At 39.4% G+C, this 24,379-nt stretch overlaps 3 protein-coding genes across 3 annotated transcripts in view; 1 reads left to right on the forward strand and 2 right to left on the reverse strand.

Annotated features, from left to right (window-relative positions):
- The window catches only part of LOC148181570 (protein C-ets-1-like), a 57,555-nt gene extending 38,045 nt beyond the window's left edge, over positions 1-19,510 (reverse strand). The window contains exons 1-3 of the mRNA XM_088049753.1: positions 19,366-19,510; positions 16,471-16,596; positions 10,777-10,921 (exon numbers count right to left, since the gene is read on the reverse strand). Coding sequence (XP_087905879.1) covers positions 10,777-10,921; positions 16,471-16,596 — 271 coding nt within the window. The 5' untranslated portion in view covers positions 19,366-19,510. The remainder of the gene's footprint in view (positions 1-10,776; positions 10,922-16,470; positions 16,597-19,365) is intronic.
- A 386-nt stretch (positions 19,511-19,896) lies between these two features.
- Positions 19,897-22,560, reverse strand: Cpsf100 (cleavage and polyadenylation specificity factor subunit 2). The gene is made up of 7 exons (XM_088049752.1): positions 22,278-22,560; positions 21,718-22,229; positions 21,260-21,671; positions 21,059-21,214; positions 20,737-21,008; positions 20,267-20,689; positions 19,897-20,206 (listed from the first exon to the last, which is right to left on the reverse strand). The coding sequence occupies exons 1-7, from the start codon at positions 22,424-22,426 to the stop codon at positions 19,929-19,931; spliced, it is 2,202 nt and encodes a 733-aa protein (XP_087905878.1). The 5' UTR covers positions 22,427-22,560; the 3' UTR covers positions 19,897-19,928.
- A 209-nt stretch (positions 22,561-22,769) lies between these two features.
- mRpL37 (mitochondrial ribosomal protein L37) lies at positions 22,770-24,379 on the forward strand. The gene is made up of 5 exons (XM_088049756.1): positions 22,770-23,085; positions 23,133-23,468; positions 23,516-23,802; positions 23,852-24,021; positions 24,067-24,379. The coding sequence occupies exons 1-5, from the start codon at positions 22,910-22,912 to the stop codon at positions 24,313-24,315; spliced, it is 1,218 nt and encodes a 405-aa protein (XP_087905882.1). The 5' UTR covers positions 22,770-22,909; the 3' UTR covers positions 24,316-24,379.

A 24,379-nucleotide genomic window follows, 5' to 3' on the forward strand; every position in this document is an offset into this window, starting at 1 on the left:
TTCCCATGGTGGACGGGCGTATGGTGTAGGGAATTATTTACGCTTATGTTTATTAGCGTCTGTGATGGTACAGGAATGTTATTATTTATCAGTCTACTTATTAGCGGATTGTCGGATGCTAATGAATTTTAGAATTGATGGTGGAGCTGGAAGCTCGTTTCCTGAGAGTTGAGGCTTCCGAGGAGAGGGGCACCTACCATTATCGATTAGCTAATGTGAAACTTTATCATTATTGTAATATTTATTCGCTTCCTTACCAGCGCGGGATTATCGCCTTACCGCAACAAATCATCGGTTTCTTCAACTCGAAAACTAATAACCCGTAACTAGACGCGGTTGTTAATGTCCGGAGATCTACACTTATGCTTGTTTTATTGCCTCTTGCGAAAAAACAACGTTTCTATCAGGAAATGTCCAGATTCTACCGGGAAAAATTAGGGTCGAGATTAGAATCGAAAAAAAATCAACCAAAAGACCCAAAACCGGTTTGCTGCTCAACTTGGAAGTCGGAAGAACGATTAACACTTCCACCGGAGGCTAGTGATCGAGCTGGTGATCCAGAAAGAGCAACAAGGCAATAAGCGGCGTTTCCTTCCGACGAAACATGACCACGATAACGGGAGAAAATCTTCGAAGTTTCTTAGTTTTGATTTTTTTGGACGCCACTAGGTTTTTCTTCTATTTTCTCTAGGTCTTTCTTCTGATCATCTATCTGTTTGATCTTCTAGGTTTTCTAGACATTCTATTTCAATTCATCTTCTAGGTTTGTTTTCGGAGCTGCTATATAATAGTTAGATTGTTTATATTTCCTCTGAGCCCTTTGTATCCGCGGAATTTTCCAGATTCTCTAAATTGCTGCACCGCCTGCACCGTTAAGATTTTTCCACGATCCCCGTAATCCGGTTCGATATTTCAAAATCCTTCATTCAGAAGAGCTATTTTTAAGCCGTTGCAAAACCGGACGATTACAAGTGCAACAAATAGTCTATAAGGTACTCGGCGAAGCATATAATGCTAAATAACTACGCAATATACAGAAGCAATTTCAGCGTAATACGTATGCATTACGTTAAAACAAAAGGATGATGCATATGAAATTTCAGGCAGTTTTAGAATTCATCGCTCTTTTACTTTCCTGGTTAATGTACTGGAAACTCTCATCTCCAGATTGTTTTGAAGACAACGTACTTAACACATACCATGAATTTTCCTGCACTGCGTTAAAACAAGAAATTTCTGTATGGTACCACCCAGATTCTTGGTAAAAAAGTCGTTCCGTCCATAACGACCGTAATGATGTAGCGACCAATTAACAGTCCGATCGATGCTAAAAACGCAAATCTACAGTACGACGAAGCATAACGAAGTACATAATTGGGTTGTTTCACGTTCACGCATCATTACCACTGGGCTATAACGCATATTCCCGGTACCGAAGCTGCCCCTTGGACACGTGTGTCCGTCCGTGCATATTACGCGTGGGAAATGGGAAAACGTGCAGGTGTCGCCGTCCGGCGATGTCGCCCATATTTTACCTTAGAGAATTCCAATTTGTGCGTGCGGATAAATCTGGATTAGCTACCTCCAGCTAATTAATGCATCGAAATGTGTCGATTCGCGCACTCTTTGTCCTTACAAGAGATATCATCAAGACTTGTAATTTCTGTAATTCCATGTGTTGTTGGGCTTTCGACCGTGTCGTCGTTCACAGGTGGCTGTAAAACTGTGGGAAACCCCCACAGGTGTGCCACCCACAATTTCCAACGAATGGTGGATTGATTGCGTTATCTTCATTAGGGTGGGGCTAATTGGGGGAAGATAATTGATAATGGGGGAATAGAGAATTCTTGCACTAAGACGCGAGCACCTGCGACGGGTATGTTGACATGATGCATTAGCGTGGGGATAAAAGAGGGAATTTTACATCTAAGTAGTTATCGAGAACTAATTGTAAGAATAAATCATCAGAGTACATGGGGCAGGTGCTCATTGAATATGCATTTGGGGGAAGAAAAATGCCAAAGAATTTGAAGTGTTTAAAGCATCGAAATAGGTACTGCTATGGAGCTAAAGATTCTGGCGAATTCAAAGAGGCTAAGAAGTTCGAAAAATTTAAAAAAATAACGCGTTGGAATGCTTTGGAGAATGATTCAAAGAATGTGAAACATCCAGAATTCCAGAATTCAAAGAAACAGAAGAATTTGAAGCAAACTAGTATGAGTGCAAAGATAAGAACCTAAGGCTCCAAAGATGATTCTATCGCTCAATTTTAGCACGTTTTGTTCTCGTTCAAAAATGTTTGGAGCCTAAACAAACAAGCTGAGAATACCACAGCAGAGTTAAGTATATGATAGAACAAAGCGAGCCCAATTTACGTTTTTCGCGTCTTTGTCACTCGCGAGTAAATTTTCGCTTTAATCTGGAAATACTGGGAATTGGGTGAACGGAAGTTCAAGGCAAAAGTTTGTAGTAATAAGCATAAACAAAAAAAGTTCCCTCTGACGAAACCTCGCATTCATAAAAAAATAGGTCAAGAAGCTTTTGAAACCACAAAACCCTTGGAAACAAGCCCAATGTCTTTTTTGTCCGCGTCTCCCCTAAATAAAGCACAACTCGTTGATTGGATAATGTCGCTCCGCCTCGTCTCGACCTTTAACCCACAATCTTGGCAACAGTTGGATGAGTCCGTAGTCCATGAATCACAAGCGACAACCAGTGCTATGGCATTCACTCGAAAGAAAGACAAAAGCAGTGAACCGCCATCGGTGGAACGAATCAACAATGAACTATGACCGGAAATACCTGTACACGTCGGAGAGAGGGACGAACAATGTGCAATTTCAGGCAAGGCTAGGTAAGTAGTGCCAACCGAAAAGAATCAATTCAAAACAGACATACCCGATAACGATTGTGTTATCCTTATCAGCGGTTCGCGTTATCGTTCTCGGCCAGAGCTACAGGACATCCCGTTTAGTCTATCGGCGATAACAGCGTCGATGGTCAAGGATTGTCGAAGAAACGAGTACTGACAGCGGAGTTGATGGATTTACGAATTATGCGTAGAGAAACAGGAAATTAAAATGTGAAAGAAAACCGGAGCTTATCGACGATTAGGATTTTATCAGGGTTGTCCCGTTGCGGAAGGAAGTGGTTGAGATAGTTTATGAGAATGCGGTGGATTACTACACTAATTTAATTTAAAACTTATTTTCCTCGGACAATATCAAACAAACTTACAACTTGAGCAGTGGTACTAAAACTGACAACTTTTTTCCACGATATACCCTCCTTTCTACGCCACTGCCTTATCACGCCGGTACTTAATAATGTACAGATTAATTCCAATGTAAGGGTGAGAATTGTACACGAATGTAAATATTGGTCAAAGATCGACGAGATATTAAAAGGGGTAACTCTTTCCGCCCTAAAGCAGTGATTCCCAACGCAAACTGTCAAAGAGGAGGGCTGTTTCTCACCGTTGACACTCACAATCAGTGCTGCCAACGTTTAAAAAATTTAAAGCTCACTCGACGCGTCATCAATTTGATACTGAATTAATATAAATTTTTGAATTTCTTAAAAGTTTGACGACCACTGTCTTTACATTTTTTCATTATGCAGCATTTAATTTGTACATTGCTAATGCAGGCTTTATCGATCGTTGCGCTGTTAAATGTATTAAAAATATTCTCGTTATTTAAAATTCTCAAACACGCAATTTTTACACTTCAACCCGTGTGATTTATTTTATTGTCTTGACAGTAGTTGACACAATTCCGTCATATTTTTTTAACTTGCTAATTTTCTACATCAAGAGAGACTATGAGGAAGTGTGTTAAGCCGCGCTATTAATTCCTAAAGCGACCGTTAAGTAACAAAACAAATTGAATGTTAAATTTGCAATAGAGAGGTGGCGACGGATGAAAAAATCCCGATACGCCCCTTTTCTAGCTCACCCGGTAAAGGAAATCCACTCTTTATTCCGGCGCCAATTCAAGACAAAAATTCACTGACCACATTAATCAAACTTAATTATTCGGTTGCGTCACGCAAATAAACGTGAGAATTTCGAAAAGAGGCGATAATAAATATCTAAACGAAATAGAAAAGAATTCGCTTTCAGAATCACACGCCACGCTCTGCGAATCCAGCTCATCCATCCAATGCATAAATTATTTTGCGGTTACAGAAGGGCGAAGTTTAATTATGCGATGGCGAAGGAAGATAAGACGGTTCTAAATTGGACTTTTTATTTATACGTTACAAGTTAATTCGCGTCTGAATGGACCTTAAAAATATACAGAATCGTTTCGACTTAATTAGTAGAGATGCGGTGATGTTATTTCCAGAACGACTAACGAAAGTGTAATAAAACAACCACCGGACCAGGCTTAATTACACAAATATTTACGTTTCGGAGCGAAATGTGCACTCATCAGGAGAGATCGGTCAATTTATAGAGCAAAAAATTGACGCAAGATTTTTGTTCATTTTCTCAATCTAACTTTAGACTTTTTCAGATCCGTTTGCTTCTTACAGTTTTTCCAAATCTCGTAGATCAAATTTCCTTTTTTATCTTTTTGGTCAAGAGTAGAAAAATGATTAGATCAAGCCGCGTTAGCCATGCTCAATTGAACTTTCATTTTCGTTCAATCATCGCTCTAATTTTAGATAAAATCTAATCTAGTTTTTGATCAACTATCACCCAGCTAATTTAGCAATATCTGTAGACACAATTAAGCGTACAAAGCCGCGATTTCGTCTGATTAAAAAGCAAAATAAGCAAAGAATGGGCATCATTGTAGCCAACTAACTTTGTCTAAAATATTACACAGTTGATTTCCCCTTTTTAATTGGATGTTTTGTTCGGTTCAGCACTTATTTAGTCACAAAAATTCCAGCAACAAGTCGAAAATCCTCATCTGTCGCAACCGACAAAGCTTTCTTAATTACCATCGCGCAAAGATCTTGTCGATGGTCATTTTAAAAACAGCCACTGAGGGTAATTACCGTATAGAATCCAGCTTTTATGCGTAAGTTTTTATGTTTTAACGAATGGAATCATCGGTCGGCGTTCCATTCATTGAGTCCGTCGGCATTTGAAAAATCCGAAATTTCGCAGAGATTCCCAACAAAACCGATAATTAGTAAAAAATCTCGGGGTATTTTAATAATTTACCATTTGCGCGCACCATAACCATTTATTTTAATTTGATATGCAACATTCCCGCTGTTTCCTAAGCTAATAAAGTCAATTACGCATTGATAGAACTATAAATTCCTTGGCACTAATTACAGAGAAATATGATATAAACCGAAGCATTATTGCCTGGCTAAAATGTGGGGAAATTAAATAATACACATAGAGGATCGAGCGTTCACCCTTTTCCCACTGATAATTAAAACAGTGCGATTTTTACGTTCCCATCGATTTTTGCTGAATATAATTAGGACCGGATCAATCTGTAGTTACGACGAAACCGGTCGAGAAATTAACCAACAGGAAATCGGCGCCAAAAACAACAAAAACTCTTCTCACGTAACCTAATTTTAAAAGGAGTTGCGTAACATGCGAGGCTTACTTTCGAAAAGGTCAGAAGGAAAAAGCCACTTCCATGGGAATTTTCGAAAATTTTTCAACAAGGCTATCAACGATGAGGTAATGAATTTTACGGCTCAGCGATGTGCAGATGTAATTCTTGAATCGACATTAAAATGCCACATTCACAATTTCCTGCGAGTTTCGCGATTCTTTGTCGTAAATTACACAAAATAAATAAATAAATAAAATATATAATGGCATTGATGCTCAAGTGGGCGGAAATGTGCAACATATAATTTCTACGGAATGATCTAATCAAGGTTTATATGTTTAGAATCGATTCCTATCAATATTCGCTTTTGCGGGGCCTCCATCGAGAAGAGGTCAACGAAAGTTGAGCTCCATAGCTGCAGGGTTTTCAAGATTTATTGGTAGCACTGGAGGTATAATGACTTAATAAAAAAGAATATCAATTTTGGGGGCGCCGTTTTCCCAAGCTCCGGCCGCTTCTGGCGGTGTTCCGCGCATTTTCCTGTCCAAACCATGAATGAATGATTCAAGCTTCCAGCGTGGAAAAGCCCCCGGGCTCCGCTTTTTATCTTCCACCTTCGTTTCTAATCAATGAATTACGTAAGCGGTTACGCAGTTTTTGACAAAATTATTAACTATCGTAACAGTAAACCGAATCAATACCAGCAATTAACAACGAACAAAGATTATCTTTTAGAGCGCGGAGAACGGTCAGGCCCTCGGGCTCTGAAGTGCGCGGGCGAGGGGAAAAACGATATATGCAGTTCTTGTCCTGGGGCCGTTTTCAAGTAAGACAAAGACGAAAGCCGCCTCCACCAACGTGCTGAAGAAGCACCAACTTAGCCGAGACAGGTTCTCTCGACTGGTGAACGGTTTCTCTTCTGTTTCCCACGATCTATGAATGAATAGGTAAGATGGCGGGGTCAGTATACCTACTATACGCCTTGGGGGCAGACAAAAATAAGACAGCAGGATATATAAGTGTTTATATAATAGTTTCAGCGTCTATGTACGACTTCCACTTGATTTATGATGTGGGTGCGTTGGATAAAGTCGAAATTAAGGCGGTTTTTTCAGAGCCACCGTTAGCTGAGCTTAGGAAATCGCCTTGCAAATTGGATTTGTTCAGGAAGTTTCTGTTTATTATGTTGCGCTGAACGGCGGATGTCGGAGGGAGGCTGAAGACTGAGAGCCGATTTCGAAAATTCTGATCTGGCGGCGGAAATGACGTCGCGCTAACCCATATTTGCAAATCGATTGATCGAGGTTACCAAAAAAACTAAGCACTTTCAGTAAAAGTTCCCCAGGGCCGTCAAATGATGCCACGACAATTAATCCGAGTTCGGGAGAGTATTAATGCGATAATTGACACTCTCCTCCTGTACCCCCTGAAGAGCTCTCCATCCTCGGTTCAATTAAACAGAAGTTAAGTTCTTGAGCAAACAATCTCCTCTAATAGCATGTCATCATAATTGAAACCTCACGTCTCAGAGGATGATACAGCAGAAGAAAGAACCGTCTTTCATCTCTCAGAGATAGCTCCGTGACCGGAGAGTAAATCCGTCTTGGAGTAGGTGGGGCGGAGGCATGAATGAAGCGGTCGCGTGGCTCCCGATGACGTCAAACACGGAACCTGTTGCACCTGGGGCGGTGAACGCGGGGGGTGCCCCCGTGAGGAGGCTACCGAACCCCGGCCACCTACGAATCTCGTAACTCATATCGGCCGGATTTTCGGCGATTAATATGGTAATGCTGGAGGAAAACACTGCAGCCGAATTGAGTGAATAAAATCGATGATTTGTGGCGGAGGCGGGCGGTAATAAAGCTGTCGTAGCGATTTACATAACCTAATGATACGTAATTATAAATCGTGGATTCGTATCGTTGGCTAGCTCGTTTATGGAGGATTATGCAATTTGATTGTAGTTGTTATAAATGAAAGTTTTTAAAATCATACAGTTGCCGCTGCGTGGACTAACCTTGGTATTTGCAAAAATTGACCCTAATTTGCGTGTGCAATCGGCGAAAACGGAGGAGCAATTACGGGCTAACGAGGATTTGCAATTTTCAAGGATCTTTCAACTCCCCCATCGCGAAATTTAGAGTGACAAACAACGGATGTGTGCCCCAAAATAAAAAAGACCAAAAGTCACACGAGACCGTTCCCCGCGGCCTTGAAATTTTGATGAAATTGTAGCTTCCCATCCTAAATAAAATGACTTATAGCGCATAAAAGCGAACGAGACCAAAAAAACAAGTGGATAATTATACCGTGTCCTAAATTAAAAATTCAAGAAACCACCCGCCGTCCCTGTCCAGCTAAACGACTAATGTCAGAATTAATCGTGAAGACAGCCACCGGAAATACAATTTGAGCGTAAATACCAAACTCGAATACTAATCAACTCGTCCTAATGAAATGATTTCACCTAGGATCTGTCCTTGGCCGGATGTGACGGCATCAGTGTCGCACTTTTCAGGTTCCACACACATCTGGTGCCACCCTCCGACGAGATTTTATAGCCCGTTTCCGGTGCGAAGACAAACATCGAACGAGGCGACATCGCGGCCAATATCTCAATCTCGATCGGACGTAATTAGCCAAAAAACCGGCCGACATCCACGACAAAGCGCTTCCTGGATCTCTAGCAAAACAAAAAGGACACGAAATACGGAAAAGATATGTTTAGCATATGTGGCCTGAGGGACGGCGTTGGGTTGTTGACCGAGTATAAAAACTGAGCCTTAGGCCGAATCATCTATCTACGAAGTCCACTATCTTCTATTATAGCCATCTTCAGGTAAGTTTATTCAAACCGACGTCTCGTATGCTGCGTCTTTGTCTCCTCTGGGTCTTCACCGCAACCATAACGAAGATGGGAGTCGCGACTCGTTCTCAATCGCGAATAGGTACAAGGAGCAGGTGGCGCTCAACATGCTCGTCTTTTTTCCGTTTGGTTATTAACAAGTGAAGGACGAGTCGAGTTCATCCACTTTGAAAAATTCGTGCAAAAAACGCACAGAGGGCAGCACTAAATAAGACACCCCTCGTAAAACTAATACAATCAAAGTTTAATTGCTTACTCTCGGGGCACGATAAATTCATTTTTTTCTCTATGATTCCTCCGTACCTGTATAATGAGAGCTCGTAATTTCATGTACTCGGGCATATCTCACATCTTCGTTTTGTTTTTTTCGATGGGAAACGAGGGAAAAATGATTGCAAATCTACAGGCAAAAACCTGTATTTGTGCGGCTACTGCGAAAACAGTGCATCCTTATTTCACACATTATATGAAAGAAGATGCGAGCTTAAGAACTATATAATATAAAATGATCCGTCATTGAATTGCACCTGCTCGACTTCTGGAGGTCACTGAAAACGGGTTTCAACATGAGAAGCTTTGTTGCAACTCTGGAGCTTCTGAATTATCACAAGAGTTAAAAAGGTCATTTCAAACAAACTCCTGAGTGAAACCACGTTTGGTGCTGCATTAGAACACCTACGACTGCCTAGACATTCGGAACAACTGTATAGCACTCAGCTAGTGTCTAACATAGGCAACCAGTTATACATCCGTGTCTATAAAGTGTCCGTGCTCAAAAGTTTGTTGCAAAATTTTGTTTTATCTTATCGTGGATGCACAACAAATCGACTTTAGTTTGTTTTCTATCTGATTTTTTTTCGACCTCAGTTATCGCACAATATTGTTAGTCATTGATATACAGTCTGCTCGAGAAAACCACAAGTGTGACCGCCACTTCTCTCCGGAAACTCCAGTAATAAAAAAACTCTTTTTCAACAATTAAGCGAAAGGCAGGATGCGAAACAGGTTCCATATCCTGCTGGACCCCCGCACGTCATTTATCATTATCAGTTTCATGACTTTATTAATGTTTGGAATCTCGCGCGACTGGAATTTTTCTCGTTGATTTGTTGTGTTGAATCATCTACGTCTGGCACTTATGTAACCGCAAATGCTAAATGGTATAAACGGCAACATCCTCATTAATGCGAAATGCCTCTACCCCACCAGAGTGTTAATTAGAGTTGGATAGTGGGACAGAGATGGTTCGATATAGGGCGAAAACGGAGAAAGAGAAAAGTTAATATGATGTAATTAATAGTCTGAATAAAAGTGGATAATTTTTTAAAATGTTGGAAACATTGCAAAAAGCTACAAATAATGTTTGTTACTTTTAACCCCGAAACCTACATTACAAAACAAAATGGTTGCGACACTTTCAATTTGGATTTGATGTTGCAACTGTTCAATACCCTTCTAAAAGAAATGTAAATTCTTCAAAACTTTTTCACTTTGCAAAAACTGACAGATTTTGTATAAAATCCTCAACGCGTTTCTGTTAGCAGCACTGTTATTAATAACAAAACAACATAAACAAAGATTTTTGAATGCAATCGCAAATATTTGACAATTTAAGGTTGCAGCCTTGCCTTGGTCTAAATCCCTGTGGCACATATCAAGTCAATAATATTTTGATTCTCGTTTTATTGATAATATTGTTCAAATTTGATTTTAGTCACGATAATAACACTGTTATTATTAACAATTCAAAGCTGTCATAAAACTCGTCAAGAATTTTTTATCCAAAACTGTGAGTAAAATTGGATCAAATCTTGGTGTTGACAAAAATGATCAAAAATACAATTTTATTCCCAAACACCAAATTTCGTCAAAGAATGCTGACGCGCGTTTCGATAGCGATTAAACGATTAAACGACAATTAAAGTTTAATCATTCCTCTAATGATGGTAGCATTGCTATCGAAACGCGCGTCAGCATTCTTTGACGAAATTTGGTGTTTGGGAATAAAATTGTATTTTTGATAAAACTGTGAGAACAGATCTTTTAAAATGACAAAAAGGGTTTCCAGCACAACTTAATAAAATCAAAGCTGCTTCGATCATATTTGACTACCATTTAAAAAAAACAACTAAAACCAAAATAATATGAAATTTAGATAACAAGTATTTTCGCCAATTTTTACAACTTTATAGAAATATTTTGTGTCCACTTTTGAGATCTTTTTTTTTTTTCTAATTTTATTAAAATGCAAATCCAAGTGCAAATCCGCGTTTCTTTTGGTCGCAGTACTCCCAAATTACGGTTATAAATTGGACCCGACTGACGGTACTTTCGAAAAACGAGCTCCTGGATTCAAAATAGAATGCAGCAACTTACCGAGAGAGGCCTCTGGGTCCGACAAGTCGCTGATTGAAGGCACCTTCTGAATGGAGCATACTGACTGGGGCGTCTGGGCATCTTCAGTGTCGTCCAAAACCTCCGTCTTCATGGCCCCCAAAGTGGCCAAATCCACATCATCGCTCTGAAACAACCCCAAATTTATGAGACAATTGTTTAATTGGTTGCCTAGCCTACCAGCACAAGAATCCCAAGAAAGTAAACCGCGAGTTTATGAATGAAACTGGTAGGAGTGAACCGCGGCCTTGCTCTGCTAGACATGAATGAATGGTCGTGTAACAAGCTGTTGCATAACGCTGATCATTTCAGCTTCTGTTTGCTGATAAGATTTCCACATTGATGTTAAGCGCGAGATTTATGAGGAGTTACAGAGTATCCGCCCTCTCTAACCCAGATCTGATTGTTGCCCAACTGCATAGCTAATAGTGCGTTTTTCGCCAGATGTTCCAGGAGTTTTTTGCTGGAGTTAACGGCTGCAGAAGCCAAACATGGCCATTGCGGCGCGGCTGGCTCAAGTTCAGGTTATTTCTAGACAGTGCACCGTTATTATGATAGCGTTGTGTACGGGCGAGCCAATGCTCAGGTGACAAAGGATTTATTACGGGAAAAAGGCATAAAGTGCTCTAATGATATACCGACCCGCAATCAATTCTTCACGAGGCAGTTCCGAGAAACTATCGGCTATTTCTGGACAAAGAACGTGACCTCCCTAATCAGACGCGAGCGAGAAGAATGAACGGGAATTGTTTCACACTTTGTTACGATTTTCCTACACGCCTCACCCTCCATTTCCATTCGCTTCACGCTTTGATGGTAGAAATTACTACAGTGCTTCCCCAAAGCTTGCGTGCACCGTTTCTCGAATCCGATACTGGTAATTAAAAAAATGACCTTGATCTTTTCTGACTAAAAATCTTATTCTACTACTAATTTAAACTTCACGAGTTGTGATTATCTGAATCACAAGCTATCATTAGTCATCACGGGATAAAAACATTCAATTATTCAATTAAAATATCGGGCAAGCACACTATCGTACGCAAAAATGTAATTAATAAAACGTTTCCGCTCACCACTTGAGGACAAAGTGCAATTGATATTATACAGGTTCGTGCAGTTTCAAGTAAAGGATTCGCATTGGAAAACGTGTGAAGAGGCGTGTTATTTCCTTTTTATGTTGGCAACTCTGATTATGATACAATTGCTTAACCTCAATCTGTCAGATAAACACTTTGACATAAATGTACACCGGTACCAACATACTTCTAAACCTCCTTGGACGCCACTCAATGTTTAGAAAGATGGTGGTTAAATAACGATGACGAAACAGTTTGGATAAAATATTTAATTTTCTGTTTTTTCCACACATATACTTACTCAGAATGACAAGAAATCAATAAATCGACTAATCAAAAGTTTATCAGAACAAACTAACAAAAGTTTCCAAAATTGAAAGAAATTGTTGGAAGTGACAAAATCAATAAAAATGATCTAAAAAAGTAAATAAACTACAGTAACAAAAAAAAAACACTGCTTTTGTTCTCTAATTAGTCTTTTTTTAAATGTTTTCATTAAATAGAATAATTGGCTCCTCTAAACCCTCATCCCTTATTAATGTCAAATTTTTATTTTATTGCAGTACTTTTGAGCCGTCATTAAAAGTCATTGTCTATTTTTGTATTTTTTTATATTTTACAATATGGTGGAGTTAACAAAGGATTCAAAAATAATAACCTCCCCAAATTTGATTACGATAACACCAAAATTAGAACTACGAATTTCAGTAGATAATAAAAATAAAAATTTCTAAAATGTATGTTTTTTGCTCAATAATTTTGCAAATTGGTAGAGTTAACAAATACAATACATAATTCAAAACAAGCAACCTCTTCAAATTTTGTTAATGAAAAGCACGAATAATCTCAAAACTACGAATTTTAGTAAAAAAAAGTTGGAAAATATTGGTTCCTTTGAAAACAAAAAATTTCTAACACTTGTATTTTTCGCTCTATGATTTTTTAATTTTGTAGAGTTAATAAACGACTCAATATTAGTAACCTCCCCAAATTTGATTACAATAGCGCTAAAATTATTACAAATACAAATTTTAGTAAGCAACGTTAAAATTTTTCAGTTTGTAAAACAAAGATTTCTAAATTTTTATTTTTCACAACATAAATATATAATTTTGTGGAGTTACTAAACAAATTAAAAGTTGTAACCTCTTTAAATTTGATTATGATATCACCACAAATTTCAAAATTACAAATTTTAGTAAAAAACGATGACTTTTGATTTAATTAATTTTTTTTTAATTTGTGTTATCTGCCCAATTGTTTTACAATTTGGTGGTGGTAGTAAACGATTGTAAAGTAGTAACCTCCCCAAATTTTATTGTGATAGCACGAAAATTGTTAGATTGACCAATTTTTAGTAAAAAAGTTTTTTTGGTTTGTTTTAAAATTAAAATTTCTAAAATGAGTGTCTTTTGGTCATAATGCAATTTGATGGAATTAATAAATTACTCAAAACGAGTAACTTTCATAAATTTAATTGCAACCGTACTAAAATAACTAAAAAAATTGTGTAGATTTGCCAGAACTAATAAAGTACTTGTGTGCAGTTAACAATACGATAAATTGTGACATAAAAAGATGTATTACTGGTTGCTAATATTTAATCTGATAAGATGTTTATGACATTGTTGACACTCTTGTGATTTCGCAATGTTGGCAATTCAGGTCTATTTCAATTGCAACCAACTCAAATAATCTGAGAACACTAAATAAAGCCACGTAACGAAAAAACTAGCAAGTTTCCCACTAAGTAAAACCTCCTCTTTAATTAAAACAATAAAATAACCATAAACTGGTTCTAAATTAAAAAAAAAACAATAAACTAGTTCCATCATCTCGTTTTCCATGCGCTAATTTCCAGCGATTTAACACTTCCTGCGCCAGTCAACATTTAATCAAACTATTTAAAACCTAAAAAATCCCCCCATGAATGAAGCCCCATCGCCACAATAGTACAACCGTCCTTGATTTGAGCCCCATTAAAACAAATTAACGTCTTGTAGCTCGAGAGGTCAATCCATGTCTCTTGATCCAACATAAGGCAGCCACGTGACTAATCCCTTCACCCATTCCCGACGAGGGCTTCTGGGCAACGCAATGAGCGCACCTTTAATGGCACCGCCCTTGCCCCCCAAAGGCCGATGACTGTGCGTTGTATTACATGAAGAATGCATCTGTCTTGTGTTTATCTCTGTCAACAGTGGCTCTTTCTTCAGTAGCGCAGTCTGGAGATGGAGCAAAATGTGGCCATGAAGTGGTTAATTAAACAGGAGCGAGAGAAGAAGATGACCCAAGAACTGCTTAAATTAAGAAAAACTAGATCGGGGCTTGCAAATTTCAAGTGTATCGACCCCACCTCGTATTTGTTCTTGGTGCCTACTCGCAATGCACGACTGTAACTCATTTTATGAATAAATTGTTGCTTTTTGTATTCATGTGATGGCGCAACTAACAGACAACTTATTGCTTTACCAGGAGTCAACATTCACTGCTTGGCACATGGAACGTAAATTGTTTTATAATCACTTGATAAATTCTGTTTCTGAATGAATGGACATGGAAAAGACTACGGTTTTGCGCAGGAGAGACACGATTCAGGTTTCAAGAAGACGGTTTTCCGCGGAATCGGATGACAGACGAGCATTAGACAATGTTATGGCTGTTTTATGTGGCATCAACTCTATTAAAGACATTCCACGGAATTATAACCATCTTTCCATTAAATCATATGCATCTTGTCGACACAAGATAACTGATGTCATTGGCAATTGGTGCTACCAACCATGCCTTCAAAATTTCTTTGAATCTGTCGATTTTCGGGTTCTTTTCTGATGTGTGGCTCAACTATTCCGCTGTTTATTATAGGAGCTTAAAGTTTCTCTCTTTTTAAACAAGCTCGGATTATTTTAATTCGATCTGTAACACTCTGTGAATTCATGACATTGGCCTAGCTTTATTTTCGTAATTTCCCTCCACTTCTCGGATCCTTTTCCCTATCTATTAATAAGCATTCGTTATCCGTATCAGATCACCGTTAAATCCAATCACTTTTACGATTTTAATTAGCTACATATCACCGCGACACAAAAAAAAAATAAAACTCGTCGTCCATTAGCAATAGTCCGAAGGTGAATTTGTTTTGCGACCAATTTCATGGTTTGCAAGGTTTTGAAAGTCTTACGTAAATTGTGGATTTAGATTCTAAAATAGAAGTTAAAATAATTGTTGTCCGTCGCGGGCCGTTTGCGTCACCAGAAGTAATCCCCCGTGAAAATCGACGTGTCCTTAACGGAAGCGATGCTATCACGCACCGGATGTCGAAGAATCCCTATGTAATTATAACGAAATACAGATTCAGGTGTCACTTGGAAAAAGAGTTGAGAAAAAAACGTTGTCTTTTCAAGTTTTGTTCTTTTTGAGTCATTAGAATTCCTAGCGCGGCGTCTTTCTTATTCCACGTGTTCAACGCTTCCGGATTGGGTGAAGAGGATAATGCCTCCGATATTTCTATGTTGACACCTTAAGAACGAGCTGGATTTCCGGTGCTTCCGAAATTGAAGTCTTTAATTGTTATTTTTATCGAGTGGAAAGGGTTGTAATCATCGATGTGACACTCTTGAGAGGCTTGGAGTTTATTTATGTTGGTGACACTGGAGAATTATCACAGCATCAGCTCTTTGCAATTTGATCCAAAAATAATACCGTGAAAGTGATAAGAAAAGATAATTTATAACCCTATTGTTATCTGTATTTACTTATTTTTTAATTGAGATCTCACAGAGATAACAGAGACAAAGATTTATTTTCCATTTTTCAGCAACTAATCTGAAATACAATTAAATAAAACAGCCTTTAGAGCCCCAGTTGCGTTGGCAGCTCTGCCTGTCATCATTTGACAGTTAAATCACATCAGTGCTACCACCCGCTACTTAAAGTTGTCAGAATTAAAGTCGTAATATCTTGAGCTTGTAGATTTCGTGCGCAAAAGGGATTACAGGCCAAATTCTTTTAATCTCACGAATATAATCCACTCTTTGCGATCGCACCCACTTCAGATAAGATTAAAATTCTGATGTCATTAAATCACCGACAGAACTATTTTTTACTTTTTCCCAAGCTACAACTTCAACAAAAAAAGACTATCGCATTCTTCATTTATCTTTAGGAATTCTACTACGTGTTGTAATTAGCATTTTTCTTTGCTGATGGTTGGAGGAAAACTCAAAGTTCAAAGAATAACTCTAAAAACGCTATTTCTCGATTACCACGACGTGGCCCCAAAAAAAATTTAGATGGATTTGTCGGAAATCCCCTCATTGTCTCATTAAAAATCAAGTAAACAGAGTATATTCAACTGTCTACACCCAGCCAACTGCACACGTTTGTTTCGTCTCAGTTAGCACCCCAACCCTTAGACGATAATTAAGCCTAATCACGGCGTGCACTCGACCGTTTTAATTCGGCACCGGAAGATGGAGCCGGAGCGTCTCACCGACTGAAGACAGGAAGTGCGCCCATTTCAAACAGTGATATCAACCTGTCTTTTGGGGCTTCCATGTGAGAAAGAAACACGAAAAAAACAACAATCGTTATTCACCTTTGTGGAGACTTGCTGTTTGAAAGTGACCCTCCGCTTCTGCCCTTTGGCCGGCACGCTGACTTCGTAAAAATCCTCGTTCTCAACATCATAGTCGTAGTTCCCATCCATGTAGTCCATGTCCATCTGCAACAACATGTACCGTAACTCAATCTGCAGCAACAGGTGGTCCGCAGAGCTCGCCCCCGAATTCCCACACCCTATTTTCAAGGTGAAACAACCCCAAAACGAAATTTGTAGGCCAGACACGCATCGAGACCTCTGGCGTCAAAGCAAACTCATTGCAATTCAAATCAATGCAAGGGGGCTCGAGGGGCGCCGGTTATGGATACCGAGAAATCAAGATCTAAATATAATCGAAATGCATCAAAGTCGTTGGGGATTATGCGATGTGGAGTATGTCGGAGATTGTGCCAAAACCAGGTGTAAATAAACACCGGGAGAGGTAAGGGGGCGTTAGGGTTATGTAAGTGTTTGTCTCGGAGAATTTGGGAAGTGGCACAAAAATTGAGTCTTTGTACGTGGATTGTGGAGCAATGAGCAAAATCTAGTTTTCTGGGTGTAAATATTTAGCCAGAGCGTGTAAAGGCCAAGATTGGCCAAAAATAGAAACAATCACTTTTAGATTATTACTAAAATGGCGTCTAGTAGGCTTTATATCATACGAGAGGTTGGTAGAACTGATTTTGACATTTCGAACTATAAGAAGGCAACAATGCCAGATTTGCATATCGAACAAACAAAAGTATTAACACAATTCAAATTCCAAACAATCAACGACTGAATTTTTCCTTTGTTATTTTGCGTGTTATCGTACTAATATGAAGTGGTTTTGTAATTAGAGGGATGTAAAATAGCTTCTTCGTTGTTACTGCCAAATTCGAATCTTGACCTACTCCCATAATATAAATTCGAGAAAAATTAGCTGCATGAATAAATCCGCTACATTGCCTACGTAAATACGAATTTTTTTAATAGGATATTGAACTTGTCCCTTGAGATTCAGATCACCCTGGGAACTTTCCTTGGGATAAAAGGATAATGCGTCTCAATTGTTGGACTAAAATAAATGGTCCCTCGAGCCGGATAATTCCAAGAGTCTTATACAACGTGTTTATTATCAATTCCAAAGAAATTTATCTCTCATTTTCCCTTCCCCAGATACCCACAGTTTACGTTGGAGTCCCGGACCACATGTAATGTGAAATAAGATCACAGAGCCGGGCTCTCTGTTCCACCCTCCGAAATTAGAAACATGAACCTGAGTAATTCTGTACAATTCTACTACGTATCATTAGAACAATAGTCTGATTTCTGATAATGATAACGCATTGTCACGACCCAAAATCTCTCTTAAATTTGTTACAGTAAACGGAAATGTGCATTTGACAAAAGTACGCTTCCGGACAACGAATTAATTACTAATTCAGCACATTGTTTGTTAAATCATAGTTAAAAGCACATTTTAATTTAGATTGCACTAATGAGAGTTTAAGACATATTAGTGATGGGAACGCAGGCTACTTCGAATTCGGGTTTTTGGGGCGCTGTTTGTCAATGACTAATTAAAAAAATAAATTTTGATGTAATGCGTCGACTATCAGATTCGGTGACGTCATTAGACAAAGTTATCGTGCAGTTGATCGATTAACCCGAAAATGATATCAAAATTAACTATTTTTTTCAATTTCAGTGCGTTTCGTGACACAAAAACATCTTTTAAAGTGTAAAAAGCGTTGGCAACCCTGCTCGCTTGACATTTTGAGGTCAGCACGAATTGATATGTACGGGAGTACCAACATGTAAAAAGTTCAAAGCCAACTAACTCGTTTTTACTGCATTCAGCGTGTAATTTGAAAGACTTCCGCTTTCATTTTCGTTTTATTAGTACCCGACATTTGTAAGGTTTTATATCCTCATTTGTGTCGTGTTGATATAACTCTCTTTAAGTACGATAGTTACACACTTTTATCAAATAATCGCCCATTTTTATGAACTCAAACGTGTTGCAACATTGTGCTCTAACCATTTTTCTCATTGCTGCGAACACACATCCATAAAATAGCTAGTCAATCATGGTCAAACCAGTACAATGTTCGATTTGTTATAGTCGTCGGCACAAAAGCTCTCCGGAATCTTCAATCAAATGATTTTTCGTTTGACCTTATTGTGGTTACATAAGCTAAAACAGTAAACAAAAACATTGGGACACTCGGTATAGTGCAATGACATAATTATTCTCTTTGAGTGGTTCGGGAGAGAGGCGTTCCTCCCTCTAATTAGATGTAATGATCGGAAATTGTACACAGGGGGACCTGAAATCTGCGCCCCTGTTGCTACCCTCGCAACCTGTTGTTCTCGCAGGTGTAGCGTTTATGGTTCAAGGCAGCTTTGTCGTTTCATTGGGGCCTCTTCTGCATATTTAGCACGGATTTAAATGGCAAATCGATTGCATCGCATTTGGATGTCTCCATTAATATGCACTTTGTCGTGCAAGTCGTTAGGTTTTTGGAATTCGAGTTATTACGACGGAGATAATTACAGCCGTAAAAGTATTGTTTTCGAAGTAACGCCAGTATGGTTCACTGAGCATCGTTTATCAAAGCTCGTAAACCCTTTTCGTATCAACAATGTTTTTTTGGCGCTAAATCAAACAAAACTTACGCGGAATCGACATGTTTTTACAAAAATAAATCATCTCGCTGGCCACAGATGCCAAAAATATTATCTCCACTTAAATCCACGCTATCTGTTATCAATTTATCACGCAAAAGCCAAGATCTCCGTGTTCTATAACACCCTCTCGCATTTCTCTACTTCGCAAATATAAATGCTGACTTGCTTTAAAACACACTACGCCTCTCCTCCCCCGAAGCCCCGCCGCCAACGACTTACTTTCGTCTCGATGGACCTAGTGTCCTCCGTTGCGACGCTTTCCACTGACTTTTCGCACGTTTTTTCACGAGAAAAACACAGAAAAACAGAAAACACAACGACACCACACTTTCTGTACCATCTACTGTACACAAGTAAAAAGAGATAGCCGATGATGCTCAGCCAAAAGATAACTGAATGAATTGAGTAAGAGTGGGGAAGCCGCTGTTGTCATTGGCTCGCCGCCGCCTCGAGTGCTAATATTAGCTTGTTGGGACCCTTTTTGTGGACGAAATGTCGAGGTATTGTTCACAAAGTCCGAACGGCAACTGACCCACAAGCGGTAAAAATCACAACCCTCATGGTTGTACCACCTAGACAGAGAAGGAAAATTGCTTATGCATGGGAAGGACTGGGATGAGCGGTCGTTGCTAGGCAATTTATCGCGTTATTATTGTCCAATAAATGTCAGATTTGACAGATCGGTAGCTTAAGTTAAGTCACTTGGAATTGGAGGGGGAAGTCAGACCAAGGAGAAAAAATCAACAGAAGCATAGAAAACTTTTTATATAAAAATCAACACGTTACAGTATCGCGTACTGTTCATACAAGAGTTCTTTCACTTTGTAGTAGTCCTCGGAAATGCATCCCTCCAAAATGACCCTGCCTGATTCCACCCTCCGGATCGCCAGAGTTCCGTTGGAGCACCACAAGACGCCCCCAGAGAACTCCGACGTTATGTTGCTTTTCGCCAACACTTGTTTGAACTCTGAGAGCTTCAACTCGTTCACGAAGACAGTGTCGTGGGGGACGCTGGTCGGGTAAGGTTCCAAGGTGAGGATCTTCGTGTCGTCTTCGTCCACTACATAGAAAACAATTAAAAAAATATAGAAAACCTACTCTAGTGTAGACCACTTCTTACCATCCATGGGTTCGTTATCCACATTCATGCGTCTAGCGTCCAGTTGTCCCTCGCGGAACACAATCTGCGCGTTGACCCACGCGACTTCTGCTTCTTTGGCTTTCTGGAAGTTCAACTGCGACACTAAAGCGTCAGTTAGACGGACTTGGTAAATATGAGTTTCTGTGGTGGCGTCCACGATTTCGCCCTTGTAGGGGGCAAACACCCTCGCTTCTAGATTCTCCTGACAGTGGTTTTGCATCGTTGCGGTACTCTCAGGGGAGCCCCTCACTATCATAACTCGTCGTGGTCGCAACTGGGACAAGATCTTCATCAGGGATTCCCCGTCGGAGCGCCCTTCAAAGTCTATATACTGCACTTGACAATTCACTTGGACTGTGCGATTCAGTATTATGCATTTAGAGGGGGCTTCTATTACTTCAGCTGAAAGAAATTGAACAATTATAAGTCAAAATAAGTGAGATATTTACGAAAATCCTCTTCTTCTTTTTTGATGACGACGTTCTCCTTGTTGTCTTCTCCTTCAGGAGCGAGTTCGGCAAGTTTGTAGTCTTCAGGTCTGATAATCTCGCCGTATTCATCACATTTGATTTTCTCCTCGTGGAAAGGATAAATAGGGTACTGTTTCTTAGTGACTTTAAAGAACCCTCCAGATTGTTTGCCCTCCTGCTTGATCACAATGTCGTGGCGCCCTTTGGAGATGACGCTCATTTCGATATCATCATCGGAGTCCGACTCCTCACTATGGTACAATTAAACAGTGACAGTGTTACCAACTCCTCTACCACTTACTCTTTGTTTGCGTTTTCATCCCGTTTATCCCTTTGACTCTTCTGGTACTCTTCTAGTTCTCTTCCTTCTAACTTTACACGTCTTTTTATCACTAAATCAATGGGTCTGTTGCCCCCATTGTCGATCAAATCTCGGGCCAAGGTCCCTGGGGACGTCCTACAACCAAATTTTAGAGCCTTTAAGACCATCTGTGAATTCTACCTTGTGGTAATGATAATACTGTTGTTAGGATTTGAGCACCATTGTAGAAACAGCTCCCGGGAGAACCCGCTTTCCATATCAGGCGAGCTCGCCAGAACCACTTTAGGACTGGGGACTTTTTGTAGCTCTACTAAACTATGACATAATTGTAAATGTTTGAATTGGAAAGGGTTATTGCGGGCCCCCTCAAAACTCCGCATTAGCTTATCGCTCATCCATTCTATCTGAGACTTCGCAAACTCGACGACGTTGTAACTAACATTATTCAAGAGCGCCAAGGAGTAGGCTAAAAGTCCCGATTCCTTGTTTCTCCAGAGTTGGTCCAACATGTGCGCTAGTTCTAAAACACGACCGGCTGTATCTACAGCCACCAAAACGTTTCCGTTATTGCGGAGCGTCTGTAAAATGTTGGCTGAAATGGAAAATTTAGCGGGTTTTTGGTACAATTGTGGTCTTACTCATTAGTTTTTCGTCTCGGGCTCTCCGCCGCGCCTGCTGGTACGTGGCGTTAAAAGCATCGATTATAAACAATGAAGGTCTTTGGAGTTTCTCTAATTCGCACCCATTTAAATGTCTTTCTTTTTTGTGGTTAAAATCATTAGCATAGATAATGTCTTCCTCTCCAACTTTCATGATTTTCCAAATTGTTCCGCCAATCATGTGCCCTGCAGGTAAAGGGGTGATGGTCAAGCCATATCCTTTCCCCTTTAAAGGAACACTTTGATTGTACTTTAATTGAATAATTTTCTCAAAAGTCGCGTCTACATCGTCCAAAGAAAACAAATCAAAATCTTCCATGTTATGATGAGACTGGTACAGGTCATACATAAACATTTGCCCCATTTTGTACACGGGGATGGTGGCGTAAATAGGGCAGTTCAGTCCAAGTTTTCCAATAACGTAAGGAAGAGCCCCCAAGTGGGCCACGTCGGGGTACGACAACAACACCGCGTCTATTGTATGAACATGTCTGAAAGAAAAAGTGGAATTGAAGGGTCAGAACTGAAACTATCTATACCTTCGTAGTTCTTTGATTATTTCCATATCGAAGCGTTCATCCCAGCCACAATCCAAAAGGATTCGAACCTCGTCCACTTGGAGGACGTAGCAAGGGGGCGACTCGTCCATAGCCCCCGAAAGGGCTTGTAATTTGATGATAGAAGTCATAGTTTAACTAATCTAACATATTCGGGGGGCAAATCTAGGTTTAACTTGTTTTTTTGAGCAAATTTAGCTAGAAGTGCATCGTATCCCAGATGCCAGAGGTTAATTCTGGGGATTTTTACGTTTTAAAAGATTTGAAAGTTATCTCCCTAAATAGTTACGTGGATTGTTACCACCAGTTATTTAGGTCTGTGCTGTTGGCTGCATAAAAAAAGTTATTTGCTACCACTAAGTATTCACCTCTGTATTATTGGTTGCATAAAAATACATATTTCTGTTAAGAAATAAATAAAAACACATATAATAGAAGATATATATGTTAAAAACGATCAAAAACTTTTCTTCCTAGCCAGTAGCCACCCATAACACAAATATTGCGATAAACAACACAAAATCATTTTTTCGTTGTGAGGTTATGCGGCACCTGACCACTGTCAGGTTTTTGTAGGTTAGGTCTGATTCCATTTCCTAAAAAATCAAAGAAAAATGCGATTATCCTGCCAATTATGCAAGCAACACATCGGTTGGCACTTCAAAAAACTATGGGCGGTTCAAAGTGCCCGCAAAGTGGAAAACACAGGTCTTGATAAGAAGTTACAAGAAAAGGGTATTCCTCTCGCGACAGCCAAAGATTTTCTCACACCAAAACGAGAGCCTATGAAGTAATAATTGATTTTGTATAACTTTGTTTTACGTTTTTTTTATTTAGGTTGGATATTGTGGGACTTATGCCTACACCTGTAGCCTTTGACAACACACACCCTAACTGGCATGATAGGCCTCTTTTGACGTACAGAGACAACAACGTGCTTTTAGAGGGTTTAGCACAAGCCAAAATCTTGACAAACGCAGTGGAGGTCAAGCAGGGTCTACCTGACAGTTTATCCTTAGAAAGCACCAAGAAAATTAATAAAAGAGTGAAGGACATAATTCTGGGGGCTCATGTGTTTGACGCGGAACAAGTCAAGTTGCCGAAAATTAAAGATCCGGAGAGACCCATGTTCAATTTTCCAAGGACGTATGGCATATCTCAAGCTAGAGTTATGTAAGTTTTCTTGTAGTCATAATTTTTTTTATCATTTTTTTTTGTAGAAAACTGCTTCTTCAGAATTTGTTACAATTTATTGAGAATACAAGCGATTTTGAAATAGTTAAGCAACGCTTCATTACCCACGACACTCATTTTTCATACAATTTCGAAAAATCGGGGCACTTGGTGCAGTTTGAACTGACAGGGGACACTCTTATGTCTTCCTTAAAGCCGTTGGGCCCCATCACAGATGCGCCGACAAGCAGTCTCGAATTACCAAATATTTCCCCCATCAAGCCCACAATTACACTGAATAAAGAGAATATTTACGAAATTCGGGGAGTTTACCGTAAGTTTTCCCCATTTTTTTAAAATTTATTACAAGTTTGAATTTGTAGCTATTAACTTAAAATTTGCAAAGTCGCACCCCCACACAATTTTCGTCCCGTGTGTAGACACCGAAATCAGAAATTTGTACGGGGAGCCGGTGACTGAGCCCCAAATTTTCGGTCGTTCTCTTTTGAAGACTTTCACGGTGGCGGCATCGTACGCTAAGGAGAAATTCGGGGTAAAACGGATCCAAAACCGTCTTTAGTTTAATTATTTTTTTTAGAATGATGTTCAAGTTTTATCCAAGCCAGTCACAGTTCAGTGTGTCCAAACTAACGGAAAATTATTCCATTTTGGTGTTCTTCAGTTGAATACCCTGAACTTGGAAGATGGAGCAGTCAAAAATGTTTGGTACCAGAGCCCCAGGATCGCGTTGTTTGAAAATTGTTCCTACAAAGTTGGCAGGCCTGTTTTAGAAGGGTATAATAGTGAGGTGGTTCAACATTTGAATGCTTTTTATAATAACGTTTAATTATTATAAATTTATAAAAGTTTGGCACATCTTGTAAAAAACATTGATAGAATTACAACACTGA

The sequence above is a fragment of the Gnatocerus cornutus genome, chromosome 1, assembly GCF_029298725.1.
Source record: "Gnatocerus cornutus isolate USDA-ARS CGAHR chromosome 1, icGnaCorn1.1, whole genome shotgun sequence".
Lineage (NCBI taxonomy): Eukaryota > Metazoa > Arthropoda > Insecta > Coleoptera > Tenebrionidae > Gnatocerus > Gnatocerus cornutus.

Bases quoted from the DNA above. Each gene is read 5' to 3' on its own strand.
- Cpsf100 (XM_088049752.1), bottom strand. From the start codon at position 22,426: ATGACTTCTATCATCAAATTACAAGCCCTTTCGGGGGCTATGGACGAG. The intron at 21,672-21,717 runs GTAAGACCACAA...TTTCCATTTCAG, and splicing joins CCGAGACGAAAAACTAATGA to CCAACATTTTACAGACGCTC. The intron at 20,207-20,266 runs GTAAGAAGTGGT...TTTTCTATGTAG, and splicing joins GGATAACGAACCCATGGATG to TGGACGAAGACGACACGAAG.
- mRpL37 (XM_088049756.1), top strand. From the start codon at position 22,910: ATGCGATTATCCTGCCAATTATGCAAGCAACACATCGGTTGGCACTTC. The intron at 23,469-23,515 runs GTAAGTTTTCTT...TTTTTTTTGTAG, and splicing joins ATATCTCAAGCTAGAGTTAT to AAAACTGCTTCTTCAGAATT. The intron at 23,803-23,851 runs GTAAGTTTTCCC...TTGAATTTGTAG, and splicing joins CGAAATTCGGGGAGTTTACC to CTATTAACTTAAAATTTGCA.